At 40.0% G+C, this 15,040-nt stretch overlaps 1 protein-coding gene across 1 annotated transcript; it reads left to right on the top strand.

Moving 5' to 3' along the window:
- Positions 1-1,556: 1,556 nt before the first annotated feature.
- pdgfrl (platelet-derived growth factor receptor-like) lies at positions 1,557-15,040 on the top strand. The gene is made up of 6 exons (XM_022212949.2): positions 1,557-1,813; positions 3,136-3,409; positions 3,488-3,639; positions 10,224-10,517; positions 11,045-11,181; positions 14,625-15,040. The coding sequence occupies exons 1-6, from the start codon at positions 1,759-1,761 to the stop codon at positions 14,811-14,813; spliced, it is 1,101 nt and encodes a 366-aa protein (XP_022068641.1). The 5' UTR covers positions 1,557-1,758; the 3' UTR covers positions 14,814-15,040.

The raw sequence follows: 15,040 nt of genomic DNA, 5'->3' as shown, positions 1-15,040 counted from the left end.
ATCTGCTCAGCTGTGACCGTACTCTGCTACATGTGCTGCAGACAGTACTGAGTATTATAAACAAAGCAGTCTGTGACACAAACTGTGTAGTATCATAGTTTCTAAATTAGCCCAAGCTTTTTTTTATGCATTATGTTCTGTTAAAAAGTAAAAATAAAACTCTATACTATATTTTCACTGATAGGCCCAGATATCACCAGAACAACATATTGATTTGTCTCAAATTTAAAAAGTCACAACTTAATAATCATGATTACTTTAGTTTCTTAAAATTAAGAAAGACAATTCTTTACATAGTTACACATTCTCTAAAAATCATGGTGTAAAAACTCTAAATCACACTGAAAGCATGGTGAAACATGCAGAGGTTTCTAAATATAGCTTAAACCTTAAATCAGATGCTTTCTATGTTGTACTACGTTAAAATAAAAAGTACAGAACTGCCAGTTTTCATACATTATACTATATCTCTAAATGGAACTGCAAAAAAAAAAAAAAGAAAAAGAAAATTGCTGCTTGCCACACTGACCACACACTGTTTAGTGATGTGACAGTCAGAGGAAGAAGTATAGTAACCCTTAACTTGAAGTATTAAAACCACACTATACAAGTAGAAGTCATGCATTCAAAACCAAAGTTAAGCAAACTTGAAGTATTATCAGGAGACGTGCTCATTGTTCAGTAAAATGCTCCCTGTTAGTATTTTGCTGATATATAGAATGTTTTTGAACTAAATATTACAGCTACATTGATATGCATATTGCATTTTACTGCTGTAGAAATTTCATTTTCAGCTCATTTCAATTTCTTTATGAGCTTTCGGATAGTTAAATGTGCAGAAATGCATCGTGTTCTGTAAGATCCACATCCTCTGAGAACCACAAACCTCTAGAAAGTTAACTTTTTATGAGCTCAGAAAAACAACATGCAATTTTGAGCTAATATAAGTGGATTACTGCTCAGTTGAGTCACAACAGTTTTCTTAAGATGAACTAAGATAAGCTAGGCTTTTATTTATCCCACAGTGGGGAAATTTGCTGTGTCCCAGCAGCAAAGGGGACGGTGCAAACATGTAGAGAACATCAGTAGAAAAAGAAAAGTGAACAGAGTGTACATATCTACTGGTTCTTCTTTCCATATATTTATAATAATTCTAAGATCTTAGACCACAAAAAAACATTTAATCCTTCAGTTCATCACAAATACTTGAAATTATCATATTTGGAGATGTGTATATTTGCAATAGTGTAAAAAAAAAATCCAATGCAATATAGTGAAGTGAAAGCATAAAGTTGTCTCCAGTGGAAATGAACCAAACTACAATTCCACTATTTGAATACGTACTTTACATTCATGTAGACATTTACATACTACTGGTTTTCTACATCACTGAAGCTGTTGTTTTCTCACATTTTCCCTTTAAATCTTCAAAACAATACCCAAACAACCATTAGCACATTTAAAGAGTTACTGTTCAGGCAGCACATTCTTTAAACTAAGTAGAATTCACCCTCAGATCCAGCAGAGGGCTTCACACTACAAGTTTCTGCCCCTCAGCTCTGAGGAGAGGGAGTAATCAGAGGAGCTCTGGGGTTATTTTCCTTCTTTCTCTCAGTCTGTGAGGAGGATGGAGCTTCAAATCTAAACAGGGCGGCTGGAGCCTGCAGAGTTCCAGTGAAGCTCCAAGTCTGACCTTCTTTTTTCTGATCTCCTCACCCAGCGTCCTTCATCTCCTGCAGAGTCCTCGCACCTCTGACCATGAAGCTGTGGGCTGTGCTTTGCGTGGCATTGCTCTGGGTCGAGCTCCAAAACGGTGAGTAAAGTTTCCACATCTGTCTCGTAGATCTACGAGTGAAGCAGGATTGCTGTTAATGTCATCATTCAACGAGTGCTGCGACCTGGAAGTGGATGCAGGATTAGATAATGTGTGTAAATGCTGTCTGGGGGCATCTGATGGGTGTAGAGTGGGAGGTGCATGAGTGGATCTCATTCACAAACTGCAGAGATAAACATTGTGCTTATCTAAGTAGAATTTAATCCTCCCTCAGGGAAACGCAGCCACTGATTTGATATATTTGCATTTTATGTGTGTGACGTGAAAAAGCGTGCGCAAGAGTTGAAGTTGTGTAACTTTTTCCAAAGCGGTTCTGCAGACCAACTCAAAGCAGCTGGCTCTGAGGCATGCAGCAGGCGTTTCTAATTATCAGCCCTTTTACTGCTGACCTCTCCTCGGAGCGCTCATTAATGCTGCAGCAAGGAATGAGACAACAAATCTTGAAAGTCTACTAAAAAAAAAAAGTGTGTGTGCCCACTGAGGAAGAGAACATTTTGTGCCAGGATTTCACAGTTCCTGTCCAAGTGTTGTCACAGCTGGAGGAAAGAGCAGCAAAGTGAACAGCAGTCAGGAATGAGAACTGCTGATACAGAACTGATCCTCATCATGACTCTGCCAAGGAGGTGGAGCCCCGGCAGAGTTATGTGATGATCTGTGTTGGTTTGTCCGTCTGTCTGTCTGTCTGTCTGTCTGTCTGTCTGTTAGCAACATTACTCAAGAACCGACAAACGGATTTGGATGAAATTTTCAGGGAAGGTCAGAAATGACACAAGGACCAAGTGATTAGATTTTGGCAGTGATGCAGCTTATAGTCTGGATCTATGGAGTTGTTAAAGATTTCAGTATCATTGTGAGATAGCAGCACGGTCTCACTGTAATCATGACAACAAGTGAACACTACGTCAGCTGCCTGCTGATGATCACATGATTGAGATCCTACTACAAATCCACCATTGCAGACTTAGCAGAACTTATCCGTCTGAAATGATACAAGGAACAACTGATTCAATTGTGGGGGTGTTTCCAAGTCCCATCAATTCCTGCCGCCCACTGTATATTTCGGTCACATTATTCGATATCCGTACATAACGTGCACATGCATAATACACACCTGTACTCAGCGTAAGGCCATTTTGTATGTGGGTAAATCTATATTAAATGGACACATTCTATGTTACCGTGATTTCTGCCACAAACTTTTTCAAGATTTCAGCCGTTGGAAATGATACGACTGAGCAGCCTTGGGGTGAACTGGACTCTCTGAGTGCTTTTCTTGTTAGTTTCTGTGTTTCTGTGTGCAGGTGTTTGCCAGCAGGTCAAGCGAAGAAAAGATGTAGGAGAGAACCGCATCAGGCCTGGTGGTAAGCGAATGAAGACTCGCCACCCGAAGCTAAAAGACGGAGGAGGGAAAGGCCAGTCCCTGCTGACCCAGGTGCTGGATAAAGGTCGATTCCTTCGCCTGGGCCCGACTACAACTCTGACTCCTGGGAGGAACATGGAGCTGCGCTGCAAAGGCAACAACATCGGCTGGTCCTACCCGACCTACCTGGACACCTTCAACGACTCTCGCCTCAGGTGCTGCAGGGAAACATCAGCCGTTCTTGCGGTGAGCTGGTAAATGTCAGTTTCTTACATTTGGTTTGTCGCCTGCAGCATCAAGCAAAGCGACAAGTACAGTCAGCTGATCCTGACGTCGCCCTCTGCTGCAGATACAGGCCCCTACAGCTGCTGGGTCATAGTGTGTGATGGCACCGAGTGTGAGAAGGACCACGACCGCGCCTACGTCTCCTACATCTATTTCACAGGTGATTTTTTTTCTACATTTTTTTCACCTTTAATGGATCTTTTGATTTGAAGTCATTCTATTCTGAATTCTCCCTGGTCAGTTAATGCTCCAGTGACAAACCTTACATGTCTCTTTGTGTGTTAGACTTTCTAAAAGATCGTTTCTGGTTGAATACAATTTGTACACGTTATTTTTTATTGTCTCTCCTATTAATTGCTGCCTTATGATAAGAGATAAGATCATCCATCTGTCCATCCATTGTCTATACACTACATAATCGTCATTAGGGTTGCAGGGACACTGGAGCCTATCCCAGCTGACTTAGGATGAAGGCAAAGGGACACCCTGGACAGGTCATCGGTCTATCACAGGGCTACATATACAGACAAACAATCCCACTCATATTCCCACCTATGGACAATATAGAGCAACCAGTTAACCTCAGAATATTTTTGGACTTTTGGAGGAAGCCAGAGAACCTGGAGAAAACCCATGCATACACAGGGAGAACATGCAAACTCCATGCAGAAAGATCCCGGCAAAGCCAACATGCTAACTACCAAGTCCCTGTGCAGCCCCTAAGATAATTCAGACCAATGCAGTTTAATTTTTGGTTGTCAAGTCCATTTAAAGAACTATTCACTGTTTTGCTGCATTATTAACTCCACTTTACAGAGCATTTTGTAGCTCATTGGTTTGGTTCTCCAGCCAGCTGTTTTGGTTTAGCCTCACTACATTCATCAGTGTTGTAGCTGACAGCTGTTCCTGCTCTGACACACTTATTGTGTTTTCCCTGTTTGACATGCAAAGTTAGGGATGACATGGAGAACTTAGCAAAGGCCGGATATTTCACTCAGGAGTCGGTGCAAACCAATACAGAGCTTAAAGAGCACATAATAGGCACATTTACAAGCTCATAACTTTATTTTTAGGGTACACTGGAGAATGTTTGCATGCTTTGATGCTCAAAAGACATATTTTTTCTCCCTGAATGCTATGTTTGAGCTCTTGTCTCTTCAAAGTCTGCTCCCAAAAAGTCAGAAAATGAGTCAACCTTGGTTAAAGCTTGTGTCCGGAGTTTCCGTTTGTTTTCAATTTATGTATCATTTTTTAACAAAGCTTAAATGTGTTAGTCTTGTTCGATACTATAATATAATGTTAGTATGATGCGATATGAAAATTTATTCCTGAGCTCCGCCTTCCTCTCATAGACCCCCATGTTATTCCAAAAAGCGCTGGTTGCTGCCGACCAATCAAGTTCGAGCTTCAGCTTTGTCATGCTGTCAATCAACGGTTACGCGCACAGCAAGCAAGCCCATGCAGAGGTGGGCGAGCTACGCACTACGCAACCGCGCGCACATTTGTTTTGCTTGTGGGAGGAGAGAGCATCAGGGATCAGCAACTTCCAGAAAAGTTACCAATCCCACGGCTTGTCAGGCCAAGAGACTGCAGGACGTTTTTTGGCTCGGGGTGCTCGCGTCGCTCCCCGACCACGGCCTCCATAGCCCGCCTGACGGCTTCGTTTAGATGCCCGACCTCTGGAGGAAGATGTTGGGGCGTCTGGGACATACTCTTCGTCAGAGGAGTCATGCAATTCTGAAATCTAGATAGAAATAAATAAACAATGTAACACATATACACGCGTAAATACACTAAGTTTGATAAACAACGTCATCGAGAGGGATACACGAGTGTAATCACATATTGAAACTTTACTTGTTCGTCCTAGCAGATTCATGTTATTTTGGTATTAGGACAAGTTAGACTCAATACAGCATTCTAACGTAATTCCTTTATTATTTACTAAATGTACTAAATGTAGAAGAGTGGAAAACAGCAAAACAGGCGAGATGCTGCAGCACTCCGGGCACTCCTGTCAGGTACTGCGCGCGTGCACAAATAAAGGGGCGAAATCAGAGGGAGGGTGGGAAGCTCAGTGAAGCTGACCCCCCACCCACAGAAAAAATCCAAGCAAACAGGCTGAGTGGTTAGTGCTTCGTTTGTGCTGATTTGTGCCGTTAAAATTTTCGTTTGTGCTGCTATAGTTTTTGAGATATTACAAGTTTTATTTTTGGGCGATGATGTCATCATCCCCCCAGTTTGCTCCAAAATGAACCAGACTTGTCTACTTTTTTAGTGCTTCGTTTGTGCTGATTTGTGCCGGTAAAATTTTCATTTGTGCTGCTGTAGTTTTGGAGATATTACAAGTTTTATTTACAGACGATCACATGACCCGAATTGATGATGTCTGTGGTCTGCCACGTTTATAATGTCTTAATGTATATAATGTGTATAGAACTACTGTAATAACATCTGAGGATATTCAACCTGTGTTATTGCTGGAAAATGTCTCTTTGAACTGACTTTGTGCCTTTGTGTGTACATTTGTTCAATAAAATTTGGTTAAATAAACGTAGAATGTATGTTTATGTTACTAATTTACATTTTTAATGAAGTGTGCTTTATATTTACTTTGCCAATCACATTTCTGTCATAAGACAATAAATAAAATCGCTTCAAGGTTTATTTAGGAGCATGAAGCATTTAAAAAAAAAACAACATTCAGCACTCCCCACTAAGAACTACACAAAATAGCAGTCTTTCACAGCCATTCAACAAGACACACACATTGGATAACCTTTTCACAATTTTACCATTTCAGTGGTATTTTTACAACCTTCAGACAAATCTGATTTCTAGACACGGTAAGTGCACTTGTAAAATACCGACGTTTTAGTTAAAACGAAGCACTAAAAAAGTAGACAAGTCTGGTTCATTTTGGAGCAAGCTGGGGGGATGATGACCTCTGAATGACCTAAAAAATAATCTTTAATATCTCAAAAACGATAGCAGCACAAATGAAAATTTTAACGGCACAAATCAGCACAAACGAAGCACTAACCACTCAGCCTGTTTGCTTGGATTTTTTCTGTGGGTGGGGGGTCAGCTTCACTGAGCTAGGGTAGCACCAACAGTGTTTTGGGAGACGCTGCGATTCAAACTCCGGACACGAGCTTTAAGTCCTCAGCACTAAACGCTCACAGACCTAACTGAAGTCACAGCTGTGGCGTTTGACTGCATGAGTTTGTGAGGGCTGAAATGGCAACAACAGGAAGAACTACACACAATCCTGTGACAGCACTCGTTGCTTGGAAACGTAGCAGCACCAGGAAAACAAAAACAGTTTCTGGACTCGTGTTTCTGTTACAAGTTGATCAGCTGCTCACTTCATCTCTCGCTGTTTGTTTCATCACAGTGTTTGTACATTTAGCAAGCTTCAGAAAAAAAGGCGAACATCTGTAAATCCTTTTTTCTGACTGGAAACACAAAGAACGCCACAAACCTGCTGTACACTACTGTTCAAAGGTTTGGGGCCATCCAGGCAATTTCATGTTTCCATGAAAACTCACACTTTTATTCATGTGCTGACATAATTGCAGAAATTAGCCTTTCAACACCATTATCTAACACAATGTAGCATTAGAACACAGGAGTGATGGTTGCTGGAAATGTTCCTCTGTACCCCTTTGTAGATATTCCATTACAAATCAGATGTTTCCAGCTAGAATAGTCATTTACCACATTAACAATGTCTAGACTGTATTTATGATTCATTTATTGTTAGCTTCATTGAAATAAATGTTATCTTTCAAAAATAAGGACATTTCTAAGTGACCCCAAACTTTTGTACGGTGTTGTAAATAACCCCACCAGCAGCCCAATGCTGTAACTTACAGCTAAACTTCACTGCAAAAGTCATACTTGATTTTTGAGCATTTTTTGGGAAGCAGGAAAACCATGTTTATATAATGCATGAATTTCACCATGAACTATGAGTAAGTTTCTCTGGAAAGTCTGCGGACATGTGCATACAAAGAAGATGCATAGTAGCATCAGAAAGTTCCTATCAGAGCCCTCATGCACTTGATGATTAGAATGTGGGTCAAACTCATATTAGAGTTTGTACTCTGTAAATAAAGACAGAAAGACATATCCTATCAGAAGTGCCTCTTGTAAGGAAACTATTGCAAGAGAGCTGAGGACAAACCAAACTAGCCATTGAGCAGCTGTTATGCAAAAATATTACATGGTGACGTAGATTAATAAAGGAAGAATAGTCTGAATTCCAAAAGAGGTATTTCAGGCAGATGAGACTTTTTTTGAAAAGGAATAACTCAGTGTGGACTTTGTAAGTTTGCAAACCTTTTACGAACACAGAAAAAGCTAAAATAAACAAAGAGAAACAGCCAAAAAGTAGGTAAGGGCTCTTTACAGCAGTGTGAATATTAGATTTACAGTAGGGATGTCCAATAATATAGGCCTGATATTGGCATAAAAATGTAGCATCGGTCAATACCGTCATCGTTTTTTTGCTTATCATGGAAAATGATAACGTAATGCATTGGAAAGCCTTGTTGCTTTTGAGAATGCATCCACTGGGGCATCACAATAAAATGAGGCATGTGTTAATTCAACAACAGGAGATATGTGACGTTACCTAAAATTAGTTAAATAGCCCAAATATATTGGTATCGGTTGATATCGGAATCAGAAATTGAGAGTTGGACAATATGGGCATATCTGTCAACATTAGACATCCCTAATTTACAGTCAGAAAAATGACTCCAAAAAACTTTCAAGTTTCTCTACATCAGCTGGGGTGAGGCAGCTAGATGTACTAAATCAGCTTCATCAGCTGATTCTAAATCCATGTGCTTTTTCTTTACACTTCAAATAACGCTGCTTTAGTGTCATGAAATGCATGATTGATGATGTGTTTTTAAGGAGCAGCTGCATTCCTCCATATGCAACGGAAACCTTTCCACAGAAGATTTTGACATTGCAGGAAGAGAATAGGTGAAACTAATTTCTAGAACAATGGTTCACTTCTAACACATTTCCAGTAAACCGACTGGCAAAAATAGCAGGAACCTGAAATTTTAATGTCGTCACATCTTTTCTTGCTCTGACATGCCGTGTGTGCTGTGACTAAAGCCTATTCCAGTCAATAACATCAGCAGGTGATGAGTTGTTGCTCTCTGTTTGAAAAGGTGTGGTGAGTCTTCAGCTGGAGATGAAAATGGTTTTCCAAAGCACATATTTGGACAATGAAGAATCTGCATCCAGATCCTGTTTAACAATGATTTTCTCATTTGGGATTAAGGAAAAGTAAAGTGGAACAAACCCTAAATATTACGGGCAATAAGATGACAAATGTAAGCCTTTAGTTGCTGATATTTATCGTCCTGCTCTGCAATCTAACTCTACTTGTAGACATAAATTTACAGACTAAGCATATCCTGGCAGTGTTGAGTTTCCAATGATAAAATATTTTTGGCCCAGCAGATTTAGCCATATTTCCAGAAGGCTGATGATAAATCCACAATCTGTGATAATAAATCTTTAATCTCTGTTCATGAACTCTGCTTTTTTTCCACATATTTGTTGTCTTAATGAGATGAATTGTATAATGGAGCAGAATTTCATAGTCTCTGCTGATGCATGGTGTGTTGCCCTAATACAGAGGTGTCAAACATGCGGCCCGCAGGCCCTCCAGGGGGTCCAATCCGGCCCGTAGGACGAAAGTGTAAAAATTACAGAGACAACAGTTAACAGTAAATTGTACATTTTTAAAACTGTAAATTTTAAATATTTTCTGGACCCTGACAAGTTGTTTTGATCATAAAGTAAAATACTAGATTGTTCATTGTTCTTTTGTTTTGTGTCTCGTTTTTGTAATATTTGGCCTTGTTTTTGTTTTGTTCTGGTTTTTTTTGTCTGACTTTTGTCTCACGTTTTTGTCATTTTGTTTCTCATTTTCGTTGTTTTGTGTTTCTTCTTTGTCATTTTTGTCTCATTTGTGACATTTGTCAATTTTTTCTCACTTTGTAACTCTTTTTGTCTAATTTTTTCTCTTTTTTGTTTTTTTTTCCATATAATTTTTGTCTCATTTTTGTAATATTTTGTCTTGTTTTTGTTTTTTTGTCTGAATTGTCATTTTGATCATAAATTAAAATACTATGTAGATACCTGTGACTAAATGTTTTGCGCCTTTGTAGACACTCTGTGATCTAGAAGTTGTAATGTGTAGAGGATAAAATGAAGCATAATGTTGCTGAAATTGAATTTATTTTTCTTAAGAAATTTCAGGTTGTTTATGATGTTTTGTGAAAAGAAAATTCTTTAAACATGAACATTTTTGTACTAAAACAAAGGAAACAACTGGAGTTGTGGTTATTTATGTAGAGATCAAATTGGGCTGAATGTGATCCCAGAACTAAGATGATTTTGACAACCTGCCCTAGTCGATCAGGTAAAATGACACGTTTATATTACAGGTGTTAGTTTCTGTTTTTACAGTGTTGCAGAAATGATGTCCAGTGATTCATTAATACTGCATGATTGTTTTTTGAGACATGTTGTTCAATGTTCAGTGAGTCATAAGAGTCACTGGAAACTCAAGACCTTTGTTCCCAACAGTTTATCTTCAGCAGCTGTTGATGAAAACCCGTCTTCACTGAGGTTATTTAATGCAGCGGTACTTTACGTCATCCTACTTAAATGCACTGAATGTTTGATGCCACGCTTTTCTTCTCCTATTAGACAAAGACAACCTCTTTGTTCCATCTGCCATCCACTTTGAGATCGTGTACTTGCGCCCGGACAGACCAGCCGTGGTTCCCTGTCGAGTCACCGATCCTCAGGCCAAAGCCTCCCTGCACAGAGAAGTTCCTCCACAAGAGATCACAGCCAACGGGACTCTGGTGACCTTTGATCCCACCAAGGGCTTCGTCCTGCAGAGCCCAAACCCAGAGCATCAGGGGGTTTTCTACTGCAAGGCTGTGACCAAAGGCAACCCTCAGATCTCCACAAAGTACCAGCTGCTTTATGTGGAGGGTGAGGACACAGAAACACACAACACTGTCATGAATACAGTAACACGCAGCAATGTTGCTGAAAGTGCAGGAATGCTAACCACGTTCTGGTGCCTTAAAATGTCAAACGTGACTATTTACCCTGTCAGCTTACTGATTTAAAGTGCTTCAAACCACCAGGAGAACTCATGAATTTAGTGCTCGTTACTTTGCCTCATCAGCTTCCAGGAAAAGGCTGTATTTCAAAAAAATGTCAAAAGCCTCCTGAGCTCCTCACTGCTTGGTTTATGTGGACGGCTGCCAGCTGAAATGGAAACATTGTGCAGATTTTCAGAGGTGAAGGTATGAAATGGAAATAGTGTGTGGTTTTAGGTAAAGTGGAGCTGATGTGGCATGTTTAAATGGCACATGGAGAGAAACAAGGAGCAGACTCAACTCTAAAAACAACGCTAAGTTTGGACTACAGATTGTATATGAACTGCTTAGTTCCATCAGCTGATACAGTAACTGGAGACATAAGCTCTGACAGTTGTCTTTCTGTTGTTGCAGTCCCCAGTGGGCCGCCATACGTGAGCCTCGAATCCTCTCCAGACTCGGTGAGAGGAGGCGACAACATGAATGTAACCTGCACCGTGCTGGGAGAACCAGAGGTGGATGTGAGCTTCACCTGGTCTTATCCTGGTCAGGTACGATCAATACTGATCCAAAACCAAAATCCGACCTGATTCAGGGAAAGAAAAGGCAGCCAGCAACCTGTACAGATACTGTACACATCACTTCATATTGTCACAACAGAGAAATTTACTGTCTTTTGAAACCCGAAGTTAACTAAATTAAACACTACAGAACAATAGTTGAAAGACTAAATCTGATGCACATCGAAAAACCTAAAAAAAAATGCTGTATAAACACCACAAAAAAGTCTGAAGAGGTTATTAAAATTCAAAAAAGCTATTTGTACCTTTTATAACTGACTTTAGACTACAGGTAAAATGTGCTGTCAAAAAGAAAGGAAAAAGTAAAGCACTGTCGAGTAAAATAAATAAAAAAATAACATTATCATTAAAAATACAAAATGACATTGTCTTAATTTTGTTACAGTCTTAAAATAAGAAATTTAATAAACATATTACAAATAAAAACTTAAATAAATGTTTGGTGTGTAAATCCTCTAATACCTATTTATTGTGTTTTTATTTTTTAAGAGAAAAATGTGAAAAGATAATGTATAATTTTTACAAAAGCTTTTATTAATCTAATGTTTAAAAGTTAGTTAATGATTAATTTAAATGTTTTAACCTCCTAAGGCCTGGTGTGTTCGTCAGCAGGCAGCTGAGGTAGTGTTCACTTGTTGTCATGGTTACAGTGACACCATGTCGCTATCACGCAATGACACAGAAATCTTTAACAAGTTCATGGATACAGACTATAAGCTAGCCTAGCCGTGCTAGACCCATGTTCTGAAGGCACAAGGGTCTAGGCACGCTCGACAGGGAGGGAGGCGGGCTAAAAGGTTGTCTATCAAATCACTCTGCAGCAATTGGGTAGGTATACAACCAATCAGCTCAACGAATAGGCTCCTAGAGCGCTGGAAACCAGAGGATGCGGTAGTTCGGTGAAGCCTTATTTATACAGTCAATGGGAGAAGCTCAAGTATATTACAGACATGTTAACAGAAAGATTATTCAGAGTCGGTGCTAATGGAGTTCAACGACTGTTGTCGTTTTTGTTGTCAACCCTGGCAGAGAATTGAATTCGTTGCCGTGGGTTGTCTAGCGCGGCTCTGGTTGTTTCTGTCAGAATCGTCACGCCTCTGTCGTCACTTAGTTACGCCCGCCTTCTGACTCTACACTTCATGGTGATTCGTCCGGCCAGTTTTAGGAGAATCCAGCCTCGAGCCTTATGGAGGGTAACTAGACCCACCCTGGCAGAGAATTAAATTCGTTGCCATGGGTTGTCTAGCGCGGCTAGGCTAACTACACACGTGGACAAAATTGTTGGTACCCCTCAGTTAAAGAAGGAAAAACCCACAATTCTCACTGAAATCACTTGAAACTCACAAAAGTAACAATAAATAAAAATTTATTGAAAATTAAATAATCAAAAACAGCCATTACTTTTGAATTGTTGATTAACATAATTATTTTAAAAAACAAACTAATGAAACAGGCCTGGACAAAAATGATGGTACCTCTATAAAAGATTGAAAACTATTTGACCAGAGTGACATGATTAACTCAGGTGTGTCATTTAATTGACATCACAGGTGTTTCCAAACTCATAATCAGTCAGTCTGCCTATTTAAAGGGAGACAAGTAGTAACCCTGCTGTTTGGTGAAAAGGTGTGTACCACACTGAACATGGACAACAGAAAGCGAAGGAGAGAATTGTCCCAGGACATCCGAAAAAAAATTATAGACAAACATCTTAAAGGTAAAGGCTATAAGACCATCTCTAAACAGCTTGAAGTTCCTGTGACAACAGTGGCTCATATTATTCAGAAGTTCAAGACCCACGGGACAGTAGCCAACCTCCCTGGACGTGGCCGCAAGAGGAAAATTGATGACAAATTGAAGAGACGGATCGTTGGAATTGTATCCAAAGAGCCCAGAGCAACCTCCAAAGAAATTAAAGGTGAACTCCAAGGCCAAGGTACATCAGTGTCAGATCGCACCATTCGTCGTTGTTTGAGCCAAAGTGGACTTCATGGGAGACGACCAAGGAGGACACCACTGCTGAAAAAAACTCATAAAAAAGCGAGACTGGAATTTGCAAAAATGCATGTTGACAAGCCACAAAGCTTCTGGGAGAATGTCCTTTGGACAGATGAGACCAAACTGGAGCTTTTTGGTAAGGCACATCAACTCTATGTTCATAGACTGAAAAATCAAGCATACGAAGAAAAGAACACTGTCCCTACGGTGAAACATGGAGGAGGCTCAGTAATGTTTTGGGGCTGCTTTGCTGCATCTGGCACAGGGTGTCTTGAAAGTGTGCAAGGTACGATGAAATCTGAAGACTATCAAGGCATTCTGGAGAGAAATGTGCTGCCTAGTGTCAGAAAGCTTGGTCTCAGTCGCAGGTCATGGGTCTTCCAACAGGACAACGATCCAAAACACACAGCCAAAAACACCCAAGAATGGCTGAGAGAAAAGCGTTGGACTATTCTAAAGTGGCCTTCTATGAGCCCAGATCTGAATCCCATTGAACATATGTGGAAGGAGCTGAAACATGCCATTTGGAGAAGACACCCATCAAACCTGAGACAACTGGAGCTGTTTGCTCATGAGGAGTGGGCCAAAATACCTGTTGACAGCTGCAGAACGCTCATTGACAAATACAGAAATCGTTTAATTGCAGTGATTGCCTCAAAAGGTTGTGCAACAAAATATTAAGTTATGGGTACCATCATTTTTGTCCAGCCCTATTTCATTAGTTTGTTTTTTTAAATAATTATGTTAATCAACAATTCAAAAGTGATGGCTGATTTTGATTATTTAATTTTCAATAAATTTTTATTTATTGTTACTTTTGTGAGTTTCAAGTGATTTCAGTGAGAATTGTGGGTTTTTCCTTCTTTAACTGAGGGGTACCAACAATTTTGTCCACGTGTGTATAAGCTGCATCACTGCCAAAATCTAATCACTTGGTCCTTGTGTCATTTCTGACCTTCCCTGAAATTTTCATCCAAATTCGTTAGTCCATTTTTGAGTAATGTTGTGCACAGACAGACAGACAGACAAATGTACGCCGATCGTCACATAACTCTGCCACGTTCCTTGGTGGACTAAAAATCGTTAAATAATCTGTTCTATCGGAAGGTAACCAGCTGCCACATGAAGGTTCTGATATGTTTTTCCATTTAAAAAATAACTGCATTCTCTGTTTTTAAAACTTTTCATGTCCCACTTGCTTAAGCTTCATTCTGAACAACTGGCTCCAAACTAGTTGTGATGTTACAGAATTACACTCACATGCAGAGACACTGATAGTCAGATTCATTGTGAGCACAGAGACAATTTCTCTCTGCAGCAGATGGATATGAAAACAGTATTTTAACCAGAGGGGGACTAATCTTCTATGATAGAACCGTTCCATAATGACAGTGAACTGTTTGTTTTCTGTGTAGGATCACCGTCCGGTCCACATCCAGACCTCCTGGAGGCTGGTCAACAGAGGGATGGGCTACACCACCAGGGTCTCACAGAGCGTGATGACTGTGGAGGACATGGAGACCATCGACTTTGGAAACTATGTTTGTAAAGCCAAGAACCAGCACGGTGAGACAAGTGTGACAACCGGCATCACCTCCAAATAACCTCGACAGCAGGCATGACGTGGTTTTTTTAATGATGGGAGGATTCTTTAACATGTTTTTGAGCGAAAACTGAAACACATCAAGCAGTGAGACAAGATGAAATCATGTATATATACAAAAGAAATGTGTGTACTTTTAGATGGCAGAATGTAAACAATAAAGATTTGCTAAGAAATTCGGGGAAGAGTTCATGCTTTGATGATTAAAAATGTGGAGTTGTGGCTAAA

Source organism: Acanthochromis polyacanthus, chromosome 10, assembly GCF_021347895.1.
Source record: "Acanthochromis polyacanthus isolate Apoly-LR-REF ecotype Palm Island chromosome 10, KAUST_Apoly_ChrSc, whole genome shotgun sequence".
Classification (NCBI taxonomy): domain Eukaryota; kingdom Metazoa; phylum Chordata; class Actinopteri; family Pomacentridae; genus Acanthochromis; species Acanthochromis polyacanthus.
Note: the sequence above shows the minus strand (reverse complement) of the source record. Positions and strands in the feature narration are given on the sequence as shown.

What these genes read in the sequence shown, in the direction of transcription:
- pdgfrl (XM_022212949.2), top strand. Translation starts at nt 1,759, where the DNA reads ATGAAGCTGTGGGCTGTGCTTTGCGTGGCATTGCTCTGGGTCGAGCTC. An exon ending in TTCAACGACTCTCGCCTCAG is followed by an intron (nt 3,410 to 3,487) that starts GTGCTGCAGGGA and finishes TGTCGCCTGCAG; the next exon opens with CATCAAGCAAAGCGACAAGT. An exon ending in CCAGCTGCTTTATGTGGAGG is followed by an intron (nt 10,518 to 11,044) that starts GTGAGGACACAG and finishes CTGTTGTTGCAG; the next exon opens with TCCCCAGTGGGCCGCCATAC.